We start from the raw sequence: 21,351 nt of genomic DNA, 5'->3' as shown, positions 1-21,351 counted from the left end.
AGCCACACACTGCGGAGAGAACGCGCTCAGAGGTGTGGTTAAACTTTACCCGTCTCGATGCTCGTTGCCAAAAGTGCAATAAGAGTTTAGCATGTAAGGGCGGTAACACGAGCAATTTGTCTAAACATTTAGCAAAAGTGCTCCACATCCAGACGGAGGAATGCACCGGGTTCAACTGTCTTTCTAGTAGCTCTGTAGCCCCGTCCACGAGTAACGTTTCCACGTCAGGTGTTATGTATGCTAGCAGCAACACACGGAGATAACTCAATTATATAAACATGGGGTAATGATTTGAGGTAACTGAGGTAGTTTGTTAAAGTTTCAGCTATTCTGTTTACAATTCTGTTATCACATTATTTATTATTTGCTAAAACACTGTTGTTTCTGTATTTTTTAATCAAGTATTCATCTTTATTGTCTTCATTGTTAGTTTCCACATGCCTAAAACAACCTCAAGCTAAATCTAAAAGTTGATGGCTAAATAAGAGCGTTTGAGAAATTGTGCAAGGCATAATAGTCCGAATAGTCGATTAATCGTTTCATTAATCGATAGATTAATCGACTATCAAATTAGTCGTTTGTTGCAGCCCTAATTTATAGAATCACCGCTTAAACGAACAGTACCTGAGAAGCCCTCTTGAAGCTTTAAGATCTTGTATGGTATGTCTTTGCATGCCCTGTCTGTTTGTGACCACAATCATTTGAGCACCTGTCTTTTTTTGTTGACAGACTATTTATGGCTCATAGAGACATGGATGCAGGGGGTGTTAATTGCTATTTACACAACAAGAGTAGATGCTCCCATCAGCCATTGTGGAGGCAGAAGGTCCAAAAGCCTGAAGGAAGACTGTGTTCCTGTATCTCTGTGTCATGCAAATGTAGAGGTATAGCAGTCATCCCCTGATCAGGCCAATGTGGTGATCTATGGCTCCTACATAATGAAGTGTCTTTGGGAACTATTCAGTGTGTGTATTTGTGAATGTTTACCGCTCCTGATGAGCAGGTGGCAACTTGTATTGAAGCCTCTTTCTCCAATGTACGGATGTATTGTTGAATGTTTATGCTAAGTCCAAAAAAAGGCAGTACGGCGCTATATAATTGCAGTCTATACTATTTGTTACTGAAAAGGTTAAAGAACTTGCAGTCTATTCAAAAATGATACTCTGATCAGTGGCTACTAAATGTAACTATTTTTCTGTACCTTTACACATGAGATAAAGTCCTGACACGTTTTAGTTTTCTGGATTGATTCGGAGAGCAAGGTACATTTTAAAAATTGAGGGAAAAGGAGTGGGAGGGATGTAGTGGAAAAACAAATGAGGTGAGGGGGGAGGAGAACTCGGCCAAAGTTAGCTTGGGTGTTTTTTGTTTTTTTGGTTGCTTCTATGCATTGAAAGAAAAATCCTTCCCATCCTGGTCGCTGACATAATGCCTACACACACTCGTTCATGTGTGCTAAGACCCACCCGCCACTCATTCAGGCTGCACAGTCCTTCTGATGTTTATCGCCCCTTTACACACCCTATGTTTTTTTGTTTTCTTTTACCCAAATATGACAATTAACATAAAAGTAAACTGGCTTAATGCATGTTTAAACACACACAGAGGCTAGAAAAGTAGCAGGTGGCTAACTCCCTTGTCTCCACACATCTGGTTAGTTAGCCAGCTGAATGGCTTGAGTAGCTGCCGCCTGCCTGGTGCACTCTGAAGCTCTGTCCTGCTGGCTGGATGGCAGCTGCTGCTGTTCAAACAGAGTTGCATCTGCTGGGTCCTTTGTTCTAACACACACACACACACACACACACACACACACACACACACACACACACACACACACACACACACACACACACACACACACACACACACACACACACACACACACACACACACACACACACACACACACACACACACACACACACACCACACACACACACACACACACACACACACACACACACACACACACACACACACACACACACACACACACACACACACACACAATGACTCCAAGTGTGTGTTTGAAAAGAAGTAAGTTCTTTTGTTTGGTAGTAAAATTGAGGTGGGGGAGGGTTTTAGGGCAGTGCTAATCGGAAGTGTGTGTTTCAGAGTGTGTGAATAGGCACTTTCACACCGGAGTACTTTTCCCAGGAAAAGTTCCGATAGTTCCTGGGATTATGCGTCCACACCACACCAAAAAGATCTGGAACTAGAACTTTTTTTTGCTAACCTTTTCACTAGTGGTGCACGATAATTATCGGGCCGATGATTATCGTCCGATATTAGGAATTATGACGTCATCCCAAAAAACCAGATAACCGTGTTAATAGCCCCGATAATATACAATATATTTTTTGGGTAAAAAAAAAAGAAAAAAATACTGCGGTGTGGGTGGATTGGGATGAGGGGCGCTTGCTTTTCACTCGGCTCCTCCCGTTTTGCCAGTACTGTGGTATTAGTGGTTTAGGAAGAGGGGAGTTCTTCACAAATCCAGTGCTCCCTTCTCATGCCTGGCTGTGACGTAAATGGTGTGCGGCCGTGAAGCCAGGACAGTAAACAAACATGTCGTCGGTAGTATGGGACTATTTCAAAGTTTCAGAGTTAGATAGTTTGCTTGCTATTTGTATTAACAAATGCAATGCAGAAGTTCCACGAGGAGGGAAAAAGGCAACGAGCTATAATACTTCCAACCTGATCAGTCGCCTGAAACATCGCCATCGCTACGATGGTGTGTTCAAAGCGTAAGAAGACGCCTGCGCTGCTAAACTTGCGGCGAATCCAAAGCCAGCTGCAAAGGCACCGGGGCTTTTACCGATCGACGAGGCTTTTGAAAAAGGCAAGAATTTTGCCAGATTTGTTTGGGAAAATAAATATGGTCACTTTGAAGAGTCAAAACTGTTCTTGGCTTTGTTTTGTTCATAGTAGTAATGGTCATGTCATTTGCTCACTACTAGTCTTTTTTTTTACCACCGGGTGTGCAAAAACTACAGGTACATTTAATATATATATTATATTATTATCGGTCTTGAGAAGCAGGAAGCTATCGGTTTCAAAAAACCAATATCACGCATCCCTACTTTTCACCCCTTTTTAGTCCCTGCTAGAGGTCAGGGACTTTCCTGGGGAGAAATTTCTGATTGGCTGGGCGAATTGCGAACCACGTCCTGTAAAACTCTGCAAAGTTTTTGTGAGGCCGCCATTTTATTTGTTTGCATTATTAGCATTAGCCCAGCGCACATACGCAGAGAGACTAACTTATGGCAACACAAAAGAAAACATGGGAGCGGTGGAGATGAGGAGGTGTCGGCGCTTCTGGGTATTTACTCGGAAGGCTTCAGTAGAAGCTGCTGGGACTCCCAGCAGCTTCTACTGAAGCCTTCCCCAACTCCGGGGACTTCCGGCCGGGGACTTCGGGTGGCAGTATATACGCCGTGAAGTTGTATGCGGCCTGCCAGTAAACCCAAAGAAGAAGAAGTGACGTCAGCAGCTCCCTCAGGGACTTATTCCGGTGTGAACGGGATTTACTAGATAGCTCCAGGAAATAAAAGTTCCGGGAACTATTCCTGGGGAAATTACTTTGTGTGAAAGTGCCTAATGTGACATATTTTTCAATGGGTGCATGTCTTTTTCTTGAATGGCTACAACTGATATATTTGCAAAAGAAAAGTGATATCATCACAGCTCTGCACTGCTTTATGAATGTGGAAACTAAAGTTTGTGTGACTATCAAGAAAGGGTTAAGTGCTTGGGGGAATATAATTGTGGAAAAATCATTGAGGCCTGTATTTGGAGTCCTTCATTGTTCAATTTAGCTTTTACTTTGAGCCTTGAGTATTTGGTCTTGTGCACTAATTCCAACTTTGTCTTTCTTTCTTCTCTCCAGGAACTAGGACCATGGAATAGCAAGCTTCATATTAGCAGCTAGCTGATTAGCTCATCACTGCACAGCACAACTCCCTCCATCTGTTGGACCCCCCTCATAGCCATGGCGGACCCGGGGATGTTGAGTTTGTTTGGGGACGATGCAGGGTTGTTCTCTGATGGATTAGACGGTTTAGGAGACTGTTTTCCTCAGCAGCCGGCCCCTGCGCAATCCAACCCTTTAGCCCAGCAAAATAATCCCCCTCTGAACCATGAGCACCAGGGAAACAGGGGCTACCACCAAGGGATGATCCACAGTGGCGGGCCCGGACCAGGACAGCCTAAACTGGGACAAATGTATGACCATGGCCCCTACACGGGCTACGATCAACCTGGTGCCGCCACCGCAGGACGAATGATTTCTCCCAACGGTCCAAGCCAGGGGCCACCTAACGTGAACACAGCAATGAATGGCTTGGCTTCCCACTACCATAATAACCCAGCTAACTCTGGCAGCAACCACCATGGGTACCCGGGTGATGCTGCAGGAGGAAGTGGGGCTGCTGTCTGGGGCCAGCAGCAGCAGCAGCAGCAGCCGCCGCCGCCGCCGAGCAGATCAGCCTATCAGCAGCCTCCTGCACAACCTGGGGCTGGCCCCAACCAGCTGGGTGGCTACCAGATGTCTCAAGGCAACTATGGTGGGATGCAAGGCCCCCCCACACCAAATGCAGCTCGCATGAACCAACACTACCCTTCACAGGGCATGGCAAATCCCCCACAGAGCATGGCGCAACCCACCGCTCAGGACCCAGCACACTACCTGGGACATGTTGGAATGGGGGGGGCCCAGATGCGTCATCCCCAGCCCCAGTCACAACCCCAGGGCTATCCCAACATGGCCCACACATCCCGGTTTCCACACTCCCCCTCCCGACAGCCTTCACACCAGCACCAGCCGGGTATGGCAGGGTTTGGGGGCGGCCAATACCCCGGTTATCAGGCACAGTACGGAGCAATGGGACCTGGGATGGGTCAGGGTGCTAATGTCAATGCTAACACCAGCCAGGCCATGGGACCAGGGCAGCTCAGCCAGAGGTTTACCCAGGGATCAGTCCCAGCAGCTGGCCAACCAGGGCAGCGATACCCCCCTGCACCAGCACACCAACCACAGCCCCATCAGGCCCTCTCTGCCCAGATGCAGCAGCCAGGGCAGCCTATGCACCCCCAGAATCTTCCCCAGGCCCAAAACCAGCCCCACCTTGCCCCCCCAGCTCAGGGATCTTACTCCTCCCCTTCATCCATGTCCCCCATGAGGGTTTTGGGGACCCCGACACCACCTCCCCAACAAGGCAGGCCCCCTAGCGCAGGACTAGCCGTACCCCCAGAGGCTTCAGGCTACACAGCCCTGCAGCCTACACCCAATGCTTTGACCCAGAGAACTCCCCAAATCCCTCTGTCTACTCCACACCCCCAACACCAGCAGCCCCACAACATGCCCCCCAATGCTGGGCAAATGTATACTGGCATGGGGCCGCAGCGTGGTCTTCAAATAGGGCCAAATATGCCTCAGCTCCAGCAAGGTAAGCACAGGGCAGCTGATGATACATGTTTATATAGTGGTGTTACTTTAGGTCACTGTATTTGCATTCATTCAAATTATTCACTTCCATTTTAGACATTTTAAAACAGCATCTCTAGAAATATTTGAGGGCAACTTTCTCATTTGTAGAAACGGTACACATTGAAGATGATGTACCACAGTTGTAAAACAGTTCAGCTAATGTTCAACCTCTACATTACCTCTAGACTCACACATGGTTACTATTGTAGTAAGTCAGAAGCTTGATGTTGTCTGTAGATCTGTAATGTTCATGTATTTAATGCAAAAGATACTGTTATGCCCTCTGCCAATTTGATGAAAGTTGTAGTTGAACTGAATTTTCTGTTGTTATTTCAATGCTTCTTAAAAATATGGTATAAATGTATGTTTTACTTTGTTTTTATTCCTTATTAAAAACGGATTTACCACAGCCAGCTAGTGTTTCTATTACAGTTTTTTTCTACAACCGCTATTTTGGTGATTGAAATACTGGGAGGGAAAAAATAGGGAAGTGTGCGATCTATTTTTATGCCTTGGTAATTGACAGGAGGGAAAACCTGTTGTTGTTGTTGGCATTATTTATTCAAAGTCAGAATTCATAATCTACTCCTCTTCCTCCAGGGCCACATGAAGCTCCAGTCAGCCAGGGGGGGGACCAGCGTTTGCTCCAGACCCTGCAGCAGCCCCCTCGCAGCGGGCAGCCCCTGCAGGCCCCTTCCATGGGCCCGCATGGAGTTCCGGCCCTAAACCAGGGCTTGGCACCACCCACCCAGAACGCTCAGTCCCAGCCCACACACATGCCGCACCACCTGCAGAGCACACCTCCTGCAACCAACACGGCCTCCCACCCATGGGTGCCTCCCGCCTCCCACCCGCTCTCATCACCCCCTCACACCCCACAGAAAGTGCCTCACGTACAGGTGAGTCTCCGTCAGACAAACACTTTGGTGTGTGTGTATGAAAGAGATCCAGGCTGTGCATTTCTTTTTATGTGTGGGTGTATTTCATCCAAGTGTTTATTTTTCATGTGGGTGGGGAAAGTGTGTGTTTGGAGTGTAAGGGAAGTGTGTGTGAGTGTCTGTAAATGTCTGTGTGCACATGACATTTGAAAACACAGCGGTGCTGGTTCTGTGTGTGTGTGTGTGTGTGTTGCCCTTTGTGTCCTCTACTGCCGGGTTGTGTGTGGAAATGGATTTTTGCAGCTGTTTGTTTCCTGTGTGCTGCATATCCTGAGATGTGTGCCACACACACACAGGCGCCACCAGCATAATCTCTCCTCCCGTTTGCTCCCACATCTCCCCCTCCTCTATAGAGAAAACCTCCCTTCCTGTCTTTCTCTTCCCCGTCTCCTCTCTTTCCGCTCTCCCTCTCTCTCTGCCTGTCTCTCTGTGTGTCCCACTGTTTGTTTGATCTATTTCAGGGTTGTCATCTCTTAGTTAATGTTGTGTAGCCGGATGTGCTGAGAGACAGACAGTTTGGACAAAAAGGGAGGTGGAGAGGAAGGAAGAAAAAGCTGGGGGGTGATTAAGATATTGGGGGAGGGGTGAAACACCAAGAGGAAAGAAGTGGGAAAACAAGCAAAGATCTCGAGAGGGAGATCTCGAGAGGGAGATCTCTAGCGAAGAAGGGGGGGGGGGGTTGCTGGGAAGAGGTTAGCCGTTCTCAATGGCAAAATCCATGTTTGTTTGAGTGTGCAGCACCGCCACTGCCTGTCACGTGCTCCCCAGCTTCCATTAGCTTTTTTGTTGCTCAAAGCCCCCTTTCTCCACTGATCCATTCACACACAATAGCAGCCCTATGGCCACACACACACACACACACACACACACACACACACACACACACACACACACACACACACACACACACACACACACACACACACACACACACACACACACACACACACACACACACACACACACACACACACACACACACACACACACACACACACACACACACACACCACACACACACACACACACACACACACACACACACACACACACACACACCCACACACACACACACACACACACACACACCACACACACACACACACACACACACACACACACACACACACACACACACACACACACACACACACACACACACACACACACACACACACACACACACACACACAGAGATCAAGACTCTTGTGGTTGACATTTCAGCCGTCACTCTTAATTTATCCAGCACTCCTGACCTAGATGCCAGGTTGGCTGGTGAGCTCTACGCTACGCCTGGGCGAGCTGCATTCACCGTCCTGACTCTCGCTGCAGGCCCCGCAGCCCCTGTCATCACACAAACACACACATTAGGGGTGTAACGGTACCATACTTGCCAACCCTCTCGATTTTCGAGGGAGACTCCCGATTTCATTGCCCTCTCCCGGTTTCCTTCCGGGGTCATATTTCTCCCGATTTCTGACAAAATCAGATTTACTCACGACTGTTTCCACTCGGACTTTAATACAGCTACACCATTGTTTGATTTCCATGGTAGCGCGTCTCTTTAGTAGTGCGCGCAACTGGAAGTTTGAGAGGGTGAGGAAGATAGTCAGTTTTGAAATGCTCCTGATTTCTGAGAACTCAAGGTTGGCAAGTATGAACGGTACCCGTACCCCCTTCGGTTCGGTATATAACGTTTAACGTAAAAAATTGAGAATGTGAACAACTTCTTGGAAGTAATCTCAGGTGCTGCGTCGCAGCATTCAGAGTAATTTGCTCACATTGGGTTCAACGCGTCATAGAGCGACCAAGTCATTTCATTGGACGAGAGGCATACTGTGAGAGCTGGTCACAGGGATGCGTTCAAATGTAGTCATTAATTTGAGGAACTGTCGAAATGGCGAACGCAGATAAAGTTGAGCTCGAAAATCCTCCAGCATCATTGAAGTCTCTGGTTTGGGAACATTTTGGTTTCGCAGTTACGTACAAGGATGACGGACAAAGACAGGTGGACCGAACCAAAGCTGTTTGTCGGCATTGTTCAACTAACATTGGTTACGCGGCTGGCAATACATCAAACTTGCACACATTTGAAAAGGCATCGCCCGAACGTGAATATCACCGGTACCAAAAGAAAAAAGACTGAAGTGCAAACCCAACTCCCGCTAGCATTTAAAGGGAAATGGAAACACTTTTCAAACTGCTTTCCATGCGACAATATTACCATTAGGAAATGTATTTATCTAGTCTATTTCCAATGTAAACGATTGAGATACGCAAATTTACTTTTTGAAATACGCGCCTAATGACCTTGGGCGCTTCCATCGATCCATGACTTTCCCAGTGAAGTCACTGAGTGGGTACGGCTCCCTGGGCCAAAGCTCAATACAGCTGCAAACAACATGGCGTGCAATGCACCAGTGGTTTCCAACAAAAGAAAACGGTCGTCGTCAGGAGCGTATTGTATTGCTGCACAAATGGTTTTTATACAAAGAAGGAAGAAGTACATTTCCATAGGCTGCCACTAAAAGATGAGAAGCTGCTCAAAGCATGGGTTATTTCCATGAAATGGTTCGATCCGCCGCTGAATCAGTACGCACGTGTGTGCAGCGAACACTTTACAAATGACGATTATGTCCACAAAATGAGGTTTGATGAGTCTGGATGCCTGGTTCAATACAAAACATCGGATTTGAAGCCAGGATCTGTTCCCACAATATTCGATTTCTCATCGTATGCAGTCGGGAACACCGACCGTCCCAGCACGTCGGCCGCGCAAGACAATGACACCAGTGTCAACAAACGTGAAGTTCGAGCCACCAAACGAGTTGCTTCAGCTGCAGAGAGAGAGGTAAATATTGCAGCACTACCAGATTACTAGCTCACACATGTATTTACTGAAAGTGTGACCTTATTAATTTATATATATATTAGGGCTGTCAATTTAACGCGTTAACGCAAAAAAAAATTAACGCCACTAATTATTTTAACGCGATTAACGCATGTATATTTTTTTCCTCGGCCGCCCCGTAGTTTCAGAGCGCATCGAGTTTAAAATACCATCTACAAGCTGATGCTGACAGCCCCACTCCTGCCGCCCGCTTGTGGCAGACCACACTTCCACGCTCACCGGCAGGCACCGACTGGCCATCGGGAGGACCGGGAGGGTGTGTGTATGTGTGGCCCGAGCGAGAGAGAGACCATACGTGGATTGTTGTTGTTAGCATCTGGTGCTAGCTAGCTGCGCTAACGGATATAAGGAGCTGTTTAAATGAAAACAGAGGAGCGACATTTCGCCACAACTGCGCCGAGCACTTGACTTGATGCAGGAAGCAGACATCGGGACATTGTAGGAGAAGTCAGCACACTCAGCTAGGATAGTGCACAACATGATTGCAGCGTCTAGGCAGCTCCGGTTCGAGCATATGCCTTGAGTTGCACATAGCTCCAACGATCCAACACACACACACACACACACACACACACACACACACACACACACACACACACACACACACACACACACACACACACACACACACACACACACACACACACACACACACACACACACACACACACACACACACACACACACACACACACACACACACACACACACACACACACACACACACACACACACACACACACACACACACACACACACACACACACACACACACACACACACACACACACACACACACACTTGTACATATATTCATGAGAATATTTGTCATTGTTCAAATGATAATAAACATTTGCATATGTGTCCACTCATATGTTGATAAGAGTATGAAAAACTTGAAAAATATTCCTCTAAGGTACATTTAGAACGGATAAAACATTTGCGATTAATCGCGATTAACTATGGACAATCATGCGATTAAATATTTTAATCGACTGACAGCCCTAGTGTGTATATATATATATATATATATATATATATGTAATAATGTACTGGAACTGGTGGTATCCCACTCGGCGAGTTCAGAACTGTCTGTACTTTCGGCGGATTCCGGATCGTATGCCACTCTAGTATTAGACCGAATCGGTTCATAAGCATAGGCCATGGGATGCCTGGTAACTGTAGATGCTTCCACATCAATATCATCTCCCGACGAATAGTCAAATTCATCGTTCAAAACGTCGATCTCATTGCAAAATTCCTCCATCGCTGCCATATCTGCCACGTTGTGTTGACTTCCGGTATGGATACCCGGAGCGAGGACCCACACAGTGACGTCACCATTTGGGACTCCCCTAATGGCGGCGGCCTGGTCCCGGAATTCCCCACCCAGCCGGTGGATAATTAATTTTCTTTTGGCGAGTAATATCATATACAATAAATATTACGATCAATATCCATTGTAAAATGAATAAACTACCGGAATATTATAGCTGTAATGGTGTTTCCTTTCCCCTTTAAGCCACTCGCAAAAACTTCAGACCGAGCCAAAGCTATTACAAACGCCAAATATCCTTATGTTGCCATGTTAGCAAAGCGCTACCTGGCTGTATCTGCTACCTCTGTCCCTAGCGAGAGGGTGTGTTCTCCACAGCAGGAGACATTGTTAGTGCCAGCAGATCTGCCCTTTCCGCAAGCAATGTGGACAAGTTCATCTTTCTTTAAACAACATGAAAATACAATGACAAGCAAGTCATAATGTCTAACTGGCTGCTTAGGTACTAGTACAGTTCAAATACAGATTATTTCAGTTCATCTAAATGCTGCACCTTAATGTTTATTTTATTATATTTTGTATTTATTTTGTACATTATTCACAGTTTAATAATAATTTAAAAAATAAATATGTTATGTTTAGTGATAATTTTTTCTGCTGCATCGAAAACGTACCGAACCGTTACACCCCTAACACACATACACCCCAACAGTGTGGCTTGGGATGGTGCAGTTTAGAATTGGATGGCAAATATGCCTAGGGAAATAGGATAGCCTAGCAAGAGTGTGTGTGTGTCAGCGGCACAGGAAGGGAGTTCTGTGTGCCTCATGATGCACTTGTTAGAAAGAGCTACACACGCAAGCTGGTCAGTCGGTCATAATGACTGTATGTCTGTTACTCTAAGCTCCATCTGTTCACTAAGCATGGTTATCACACACACGCACACGCACACGCACACACACACACACACACACACACACACACACACACACACACACACACACACACACACACACACACACACACACACACACACACACACACACACACACGTGTGCCTCAGTCAGCAGCTCAAGGTCACAACTCTGGCAGAGTGCAGCGCTGTGACCTTTATTCTACATCTCACTCGCACACACACACACACAGCGTTGCGTGCAGCACTTTAGTTGACATATAACATGCCTGTCTCACCCCTCCCCCGCTCATGCATGCTGTCAGAGCTGCCATACCATCCAGCTCACCCGGCTTTGAGGGAAATGCTTCTCTAATGTTTAGTCTCTCTCGTTTCTCTAGCAGATATCACAACATAATGCTTGGTTTCTTTCCTACATTTCATCTGAACTACATGTTAGTTGTGTGGTACGGTAGTTAGATAGTGAACGCCCTTAAAGAGTCAACAAACTAGGGCAACTTATTTGCGTTTTACACCTTTCAAGCTCTGTTGTTGTCAAGTTGAACTCTAAGAACAGATGTATAGAAACCTTGTTGAGGTGTCATGAGACAGCTCAGAACCAAAGGCAGCTGATGGCAAATGAAGTAAAGATCAGCTATAGAGAGCCACAGCAGATGAGTTTGGCTGCACTCTGGTCCTGAGCGGTGACACACTTAATCATCCTGTGAGGACAGATAATAAGAGCTCTGCTGTGTGGTCACCTTGCCGAGCTACTTCTCTGTGAGCTGATTCATCCTGAGTTCAATGGTTGAGTGATTTTTATTGGAAACTGTTACACCATTTGAAGAGACGCGCTGCTGTTGCAGAGTCTAAACGGGAGGAAGTGCTTCCTCCTGTGCACACTGTGATGGTACCTGGATGTTATATCAATAAGAAATACAAACCAGTGTTCACATTCTCAAAATTCAGAATGATCCCAGCAACTGATGAATTCTTCACCTTCCCTTTAAGTCTGGTAGCTGATTGATAGATATTAGGGGTGTAACGTTACACGTACACGTACCGAAATTATTCGGTATGGGCCCTTCGGTTCGGTACACGTGTGTACACGTGTGTGTGTCTCAAAAAATTGAGAACGTGAACAACTTCTTGGAAGTAATCTCAGGTGCTGCGTCGCAGCATTCAGAGTCATTTTCTCCCATTGTGTTCAACGCGTCATAGAGCAAGTCATTTCATTGGACGAGCTGGTCAGAGGGATGCGTTCAAATGTAGCCAGTAATTTGAGGAACTGTCGAAATGGTGAACGCAGATAAAGTTGAGCTCGAAAATCCTCCAGCATCAATGAAGTCTCCGGTTTGGGAACATTTTCGTTTCGCAGTCACGTACAAGGATGACGGACAAAGACAGGTGGACCGAAACAAAGCTGTTTGTCGGCATTGTTCAACTAACATTGGTTACGCGGCTGGCAATACATCAAACTTGCACACTCTTGAAAAGGCATCACCCGAACGTGAATATCCCCGGTACCAAAAGACTGAAGTGCAAACCCAACTTCCACTAGCATTTAAGCCTCCACCAAAAACTTCAGACCGAGCCAAAGCAAACGGCAAATATCCTTATGTTGCCATGTTAGCAAAGCGCTACCTGGCTGTATCTGCTGCCTCTGTCCCTAGCGAGAGGGTGTGTTCTCCACAGCAGGAGACATTGCTAGTGCCAGCAGATCTGCCCTTTCCGCAAGCAATGTGGACAAGTTCATTTTTCAAGTCATAATGTCTAACTGGCTGCTTAGGTACAGTACAGTTCAAATACAGATTATTTCAGTTCATCGAAAAGCTGCACCTTAATGTTTATTTTATTATATTTTATATTTATTTGAGTGAATATTCATAGTTTAATAATAATTAAAAACCCAAAACTAATATTTTATGTTTTGTGAGTACTAGTACAGTAAAGTTCAAATACAGATTATTTCAGTTCATGGAAATGCTGCACCTTAATGTTTATTTTATTATATTTTGTATTTATTTGAGTGAATACATTATTCAGTTTAATAATAATTTAAAAAAAATATGTTATGTTTTGTGAAAAAATGTTCTGCTGTACCGAAAACGTACCGAACCGAACCGTGACCTAAAAACCGAGGTACGTACCGAACCGAAATGTTTGTGAACCGTTACACCCCTAATAGATATATATATATATATATATATATATATATATATATATATATATATATATATATATATATACACACATTAAAGCACAAAGTGAATGATGTATATCTATTGAATACAAAATATAAATACACAGAATGGAAGGCAGCGTACATAATGTTAGTGTGTTTGACAGTGTATCAAACTCTCAACATGTAAACATTAAATACAATTTGAGTTGGCAGAATGACTGTTTTAAATTAAAATCCTCAAGGGACCACCTGAAAACTATTTATACAAATGAGAGAATTAGTGCTTTTCATGGGTCACAAACCAACGTGTGTACAGAAAAGGAAGTGGCAAGTGAATAGGGCTAGGTTGCAGTCGAATAGTCCAAAAATCAGCTCCTACGTTCTAACCCTATCGTCTATTCCTTGACCTCTGAGTGAAAGGTCACGGGGTTAAGGGATAGTGGACAGGAGAATTCAAAAGGACTTAGGAGAAGAGACTGCGGTGCTTTAGAGAATCGACTGCACTTTCACTATCCGACGTGTTTATGATGCGCCAGCGGACGTCGTGAATGTTCGTCTGCTGCTGTGGGGAAACCATGGAAACTACAGTTTTCTATCCAGCGGACTACAACATGGATGTTTAATAAGAACGAGGGACTACTGTGAACTCATCTAGAGACTCTGCACCGTGCTCTGAAGCTGCTGCTTTGCTTTATGAACGGGGACAACAGAGAAACATATTCTTCATGACCAAAGTTGGAATTGAAATAAAAAAGGAAAGTGAAACTTCTGCTCGTCCCCCTCTCCCTCCGGTCCACATCAATACCAATGATCCCAATACGTATGATTGTATGAACTAAAGATCTTAAATCAATACAAATGTATTTATTATAAACGTTAGTCCTTAACATCTATCACTGTGTATATCACCATTCAAACATCTTTTAAAAGTTGAACAAACCCCACACAGCTCAGTAAAGACTGAAATGTTGACTTTATTTGATCATTTCAGTAAAAACTAACGTTCATATTTCTCTCTTTGATTATAATACTGATGAACGTTCAGAACAAAGCACTTTGGCAAGTTACCACCTACGTTTTAAAATGCTTAATAAGCACCGTAACTTTCATGATATCATTTCTCGGTCATAATCGGTTGTTTCCGTGAACGGCCGACTGTTGAGTGACGGCAAATGCTGCGGCTGCAATGCATTGTGGGGCAGCATTTTCTCCTCTCCTTTCGGTGAGGGAGGTCCAGTGGTTCCTAAGATAAAGGAGATTATAAAGGCAGTTTGAAACCTCCTTTCCTATCATCTAGAGCAGGGGTCGGCAACCCCTGGCACACGTGCAGCACCGTAACCAGTGGCACACTAGGAATAAGTGTGCAAACATTTTTTTTAATTATTATTATTTAGATCCTGAACGAGACCGCCGCCAGAGCGCGTCTCCCCGTTACCTGCAGAAGGAAGCCATGCACGCAACGCAGCCCCGCTCTCTTTAACTCCAGGCGACTTTCTGCCGCTTTCCTCCGTGGTGCTGATCGTTTCACAAGAGAGGAAAGTTGCAGTACCCACAAGGAGCTGTCCAAATGCCGCAGTTTGTGCGTGGCTGTGTCTTTAGTTGAAAGCCCAGTGGGGATCTGCTCGTCTCGCATCGAAATAATATGCTACACAGGGGCGGACTGGCCATCTGTGTGTCGAACCTTCCTGTCGGCTCCCAGACCGTAGTCGAGGAGGGCAGAAGCAACAAGCTTCAGGTTCAATAACGCACTTTAAGGCCCTGACACACCAACCCGATTTTGGGAGTCAGAGGCCGTCAGAGGCTGTCGGGCATTCGCGGCGCCGTAGTCAGGTTGGTGTGTCCCGCACCGTCGACCGTGACACGCCTTATTTGGACTGCCAGACCCGATGCATGGCCGATTCAACATGTTGAATCGGCCATGCAGTCGGACCAAATAATCACTCTGATTGGCTGTTCAGCTAGCAAATCAGTGCATGAGAAGCGAAGCGGAAGTGAGGGACGTAAACAAACGATTTAAGAAGGCACATACAGACTGCTATTCATTTTCATCTCATCATGGCGATCTGGAATGATGCAAACGAAGACCTGCTCATCACCTTGATCCAGGAGAGGCCAGCTCTGTATGATATTACGGAGAAAAGATACTCTTCTTCTTCTCTGTCTTCCGGTTGTTGCCTCTTTTGAATGACGAATACACACTACCGCCGCCTGCTGGTAAGGAGAGTTATTGCCACTCATGCACTGAAGTCGGTGCGGTGTGTTCCCGTGCGACACATGGCCAAAACGCAGGAGAACACGGCCAGGCAACAGCCGACTTCAGCGTCGGCTAGTCCTCTGGTGACTGCTTGCTGTGTCAGGGCCTTTAGCTTCAATGGCTGGAGAGAGGCGAGCTCTTCTTGGGAGGCCGGTGCATTTATTTAGTTCTTCTGTTTCACAAAATACATCAGACCTCTGTTTTTCTGCTGCCTCGCTTCACTTCCAGAAACATACACACGCTCGCTCACTGTCGCTCTACCATCCACACATGCACATGCCACACCCCTCTCTCTCTCTCTCTTAAAGGGACAGCGATCTCATCTCACTCTGCATGAGTGATATCATAATATCATAACATGTGTCTTCTGGAGAATCACAGAACGGTTTAGCACGGTTGATAATACACGATCGTCGGCACGCTGATAACAATTTATTTTGCATGATAAGGACTATTACCGTTAATACTTACTTGGGTACATTTAGCTTCTTTACTCTATATTTTTTTAAATAGCTTATTGTGCAGAATGAGCACCTTTGCTTTCTGCACTTTAAGTACACTTTGCGTTGTAATCATCAGCAAACCGCTTCAACACGTGCATTTCGGTTTATTCACGGCATTCATTTTGTTAATCTACTATATTGTTGTTTTATAGTTATAATAATAATAATTCCTTACATTTATTATAGCGCTTTTACAATGACTCAAAGCGCTTTACATATACACACATTACACATATATCATACATGCAATGGTCAGAAACTGTGGACAATACCCACAGGAGCAAGTTCAGGTGAAGTGTCTTGCCCAAGGACACACAATGTGTTAATGTATACAGCCCAATTTGTGTTCTTTGAAATTGAAAAGGATATCGCATTGTGTTTATCGCATTGTGTTTGTTACTTTCGTTGCAGTTGTATATGTCTTAAGTGTAATTTGGCTTGGCTTCTTATTTTTTATGGACATGCTTTTATTTTGAAGGAGAGTTAGCGCTGTTGACAGGAAGTTGTTGTTGCTATGGAAACAACGTGAAGGAGATTAAACGAGAAAAGTCATATATACATATAAAGACGGAGAAAGTAAACGATAACGTGTAGGGCTGTGCGATTATGGCAAAAATCATAATCACGATTATTTGGGTCAATAATTGATATCACGATTATTTTGACGATTATTCATTGACCATTTATTGAACTTTAAAACAAATGATATTTTACCAATAAACAAGATCAACAAATATATTGGAGCGCACTTCCAAAACCATACTAAACATATATTATTAATATGATAAATAAAAATAAATTAGACCAAAATAAATTAAATCAAATATGATGCAGTGCACTGTCACAACCTGCTGAAAACTCCTTAACATATAGCCAACATGTTGGTAAAACATATTCAACATATTCCACTCAGTTAAACGTTGAAGGCTGGCCAACCCTCATGGTCCAGAAGAAACAGGAAATAAATGTTGAACGACAATTTAAGACCAAATAAAAATGTTTAGGCCACCGTGGCAAATGCTGGTGGGGCTGCTCATGTCATCTCTTAAAGATGTTTTGCAAGAAACACCAGCCTGTTGACATGGTCTGGTTTCAGAGATGAGCGCAGGCAGGTGACAAGCCACCTGTACTGAAGACCCTCAGCCACGCCCCGACACATGGGGTGACGCCGGCCAATCACAAAGCTTTGATGCGTTCAAGTGCATTATTCTGGCACAGGAAGATTATGTTACAGGACATTAACGATAAAACAGAATATTGTTGTTCTATTTTTAGACACATCTAGCGATCGACTGGTTGGGCACCCCTGGGCTAGACCATAGGTCTGTTGTGGTAGCAAAGTAGTCAGCTGAAGCCACATCTCTCTCAACTTCCCCACGGCATGTGTCATATAGTGCAGGCAGCGCAGACCTGCTGAAATAATACCGAGACGGCATCGCGTAACACTTGTCCAACATGTTGACAAGTTGCTTGAAGCCCTGGTTGCTAACAGTGCTAACTGGGCACATGTCTTTAGCGATGTGAAATGTAATGGCAAAGTACTTGCAAATAGTGGAAATAGTTTTACCCTTCTTTTTAACGAGTTGCTGCTCTTGTTCTGACATCTTCGCTCGCGCTGAACACTCACAACACATGTCACTCCCACGTGGCCGAGTGGGCTTTTAGGGAGGGGCGATAGCGCACCCAGCAAAATAATCATATTTGGTCAATTATGCTGTTTTCATAATCGTCGCAAGCCATAATCGTAATCGCGATTAAAATACGATTAATTGCACAGCCCTAATAACGTGTATGGTTAAGTGTTGGCACCCCCCGAAGAGGCACAAGCTCTTACGTTGATATTTGAGTTTTCAATAAATTCAATTTACTCCAACCAACGGATATTCGGGTACAGCCCTACTCCATTGTCATTCATGTGATTGATTATCTGGGAAGCTTGGCAGGAGGACAGATTTATCTCTTGGCAGTGCATTCCCCCCATCTCACTCTCTGATTGTCTCTCACCTAGTTGTCTCCCCCCTCTCCTCACCCTATCTGTCTGTCTAAGTGGCTCAGTTTACGTGTGTCAGCAGGTGTTTGTGTGCAGAGGTTTGTGTGACCTTGCAGTAGTTTGATGTGAAATATGTGTTTTTGTGTGTGTGTACATTAGTGTGCCCCTGATGGAGGTGGACTTTCAGTGATGGCACCCCAACTCTTCTCCTCCACGTGAAAACAAGTGTGCGTGTGTGGAAGGGAGCTGCTGCCGTGGCATTTTGCTGTAAACTTGCTGATGCTCACACACACCTAGTAGACACACGCAAAAATGCTCATGTACGTTTCATATGCACACACGGGCATACTCCCTCACTGCGCCTTTTTGAAGTATGCAGATAATTTATTCGCGTCATGATGCCTGATTTCCCATCTGCTACTGGGACCCTGAGCAGCTGGAGAGCTAGAAAGAGGGAGGGAGGCAAGGAGGGATGGAAGAGAGCGTGAGGGAGGGGAGGCAGCTGTAGAGGCTCCCAACAGCTGGTAACCAGTTGCCTGTCACAGAGCGGACTGGGGAGCAATGAGGAGAAGGAGGAGGAAGAGGAGAGGATTTAGTCTGCAGGAGGAAAAATGAGGTGTCAGCCGGTTTGTTTACCAAGGTTAGCTTGCAGGACGGGGGAGGGAAATGAAGCAACAGGGAGAGAGGGAGGAGGTGGTAGCCATGGATGGACGGATGGATGGATGGACGGATCCGCGCTTCCCCCCTGCTCTGTAATCTGCCATTACTGACAAATTCAACCCCCACACTGCAGTATTGACAGGGCAGCAGTGCGAGTGTTGATGCGAAACATTAGCAGAAACATTTCACTAAGACGGATTCATATTAGATGTGAGCTTAGAGCTGAAGCCGTACATTGATTAGTCAATAAATCAGCGAGTGGTGATAATACTTTTCTTAGTCTTCTATGGCAGTAACTTGAATATCATTGGGTTAATCGACAATGAACGTAATTGTTAGTTGCTGCCCTAATTATGTTTTTCATATGCTTTTAAAACCAATTTGGGGCTGCGAATGATTATTCCTTTGATTATTAAGTTGCCTTACTTATCCTCTTTTTATTTAGTTTTTATTTGAGTTCCATTATATAGACATATTCATGTTTTTTTGTCAACAATTTTTTTCCATTAGGTTCAATCTGAAGAGTTAATAAATGGAAAAATGGCACAAAAATAAATCAATAAAAAAGTTAGAAAATACCCCAAAAAGAATAGACATATGAAAAGGTAAATACATAATAAATGTATCCTAAGTGTATACAAGGTTATAGTGAAAGATGTCCATCACAACTTCCCGGTCCCAAGTAAAAACCCCAAAGATATGAACTTATAATAAGCAGAAGATTCTCACATTTGAGATGCTGCTTTTTTTTATCTTAGTTAGACAATGAAACTACTATAATACATCTGTAAATAATAAAGCAATATATACTTCCACTTTTACTACTGTTACCTGGCTGCTAACACACTACTTTATACATGCTACACTTATGCAACAAAATAGTTGTACTGTTACTTTGTGTTGTCCACCTGGATGTGCTTTTTTGTAAATTGTTGTGAAAATACTGAATGCACTCTTCCAATATCAGAGTAGCACGTGATAACAAAGGCCCTACGCAGCTGTGTATGTACCCGGATATATGATTAGCAGAGCATCAGGGCACACTGTTTGAGGCATATGATAGCTATGTGATTAACATGATGATTCAGCCTCTCTGGAGATAGACATATGACAAGCATGCTCATTTCTGACGTGGAGCTAATCTGAAGTAAACATTGAAGACTGCTTTCTATTCCTCCATCTTGTGACTGTGTGACTCCCTCTCTTGGATATCAGCATGTGAAGGACACTGCTCAGGAACTACTTCCATTCTTGAGAGGATAATAAATACATGTATCATGTTCAGTGTTGGGCAAGTTACTTCCAACATGTAATATATTACATATTACTTATTACTGTCTTTTGAAAGTAATAAGTTCCATTACAATATTACTGTCTCTGAAATGTAATGAGTTACACTACTTTAGTTACTTTTGAGTTACTTTCACCAAAATAACCGCAAAAGAATGGCTAGGTAATTTAAATGCTGAAATGTAGTTTAGTGCAGCTCATTATACATCCAGTGAAGGGCGATGTGGTATAGCAGCATAACAACTGTGTAGGCCATTAAGGCTACTGACAACTTGTATTACACGGGTTAGTTGAATACTCCATTCTGATTGTTCATCTGTACTTAACATGTGACACGTTATTAATACAGCAGTACAGACCACTGTCAAGGACTGTAATGAAGGTTGCTAAGGAGGATCCAGAAAGAGAAAGGAAAAGAGGTTAAAAGACGGAGCGCTGGACGTCAGATAAATCACCAGAAGAAGGCGGACAGGAAGTAAACACTAACAGGACACGGAATGGGCTCTGTAGTGCGTTTAGTATGTGGCCGTGTGCAGGCCCGGCTCCAGAACAACATGACTCAGGGTGCCTCTGAGGTTACAGCAGTAGCAGGTTTACATGAGCAATAGTGACCGGCAACTAGGTATGGGAATTTGAAAGCAAATGTATATTCGAATATTCGACCCCCCAAAAAATGGTTAACCGGTTAACCGAAATGTATGGAAGCCCATTTCCGCCACTTGAAAAAAATAAAATCCCCATGAAAAGTAATAATTATGAGATAAAAAAGTCGAAATAATGAGATAAAAAGTCATAATTATGAGATAAAAAGTCATAATAATGAGATAAGAAAGTCGAAATAATGAGATAAAAAGTCATTATGAGATAAAAAGTCATGAGATAAGAAGTGCGCATGCGCTGCAGTGGCGCTGTCTTTAAAGGTCCCTTCATCACCTTGCTGCTCTCCACCATGCAAACAGCATCT

General features: G+C 44.5%; 1 protein-coding gene across 1 annotated transcript in view; it reads left to right on the top strand.

The window, feature by feature from the left end:
• chd7 (chromodomain helicase DNA binding protein 7) overlaps positions 1 to 21,351 on the top strand; it is a 114,071-nt gene that overhangs the window by 23,455 nt on the left and 69,265 nt on the right. The window contains exons 2-3 of the mRNA XM_071206305.1: positions 3,890 to 5,447; positions 6,089 to 6,387. Of these exons, the coding sequence (XP_071062406.1) occupies positions 3,992 to 5,447; positions 6,089 to 6,387 (1,755 nt within the window). The 5' untranslated portion in view covers positions 3,890 to 3,991. The remainder of the gene's footprint in view (positions 1 to 3,889; positions 5,448 to 6,088; positions 6,388 to 21,351) is intronic.

This window comes from Pseudochaenichthys georgianus, chromosome 17, assembly GCF_902827115.2.
Source record: "Pseudochaenichthys georgianus chromosome 17, fPseGeo1.2, whole genome shotgun sequence".
Classification (NCBI taxonomy): Eukaryota; Metazoa; Chordata; class Actinopteri; order Perciformes; family Channichthyidae; genus Pseudochaenichthys; species Pseudochaenichthys georgianus.
This window is presented reverse-complemented; position numbering and strand designations above follow the sequence as displayed.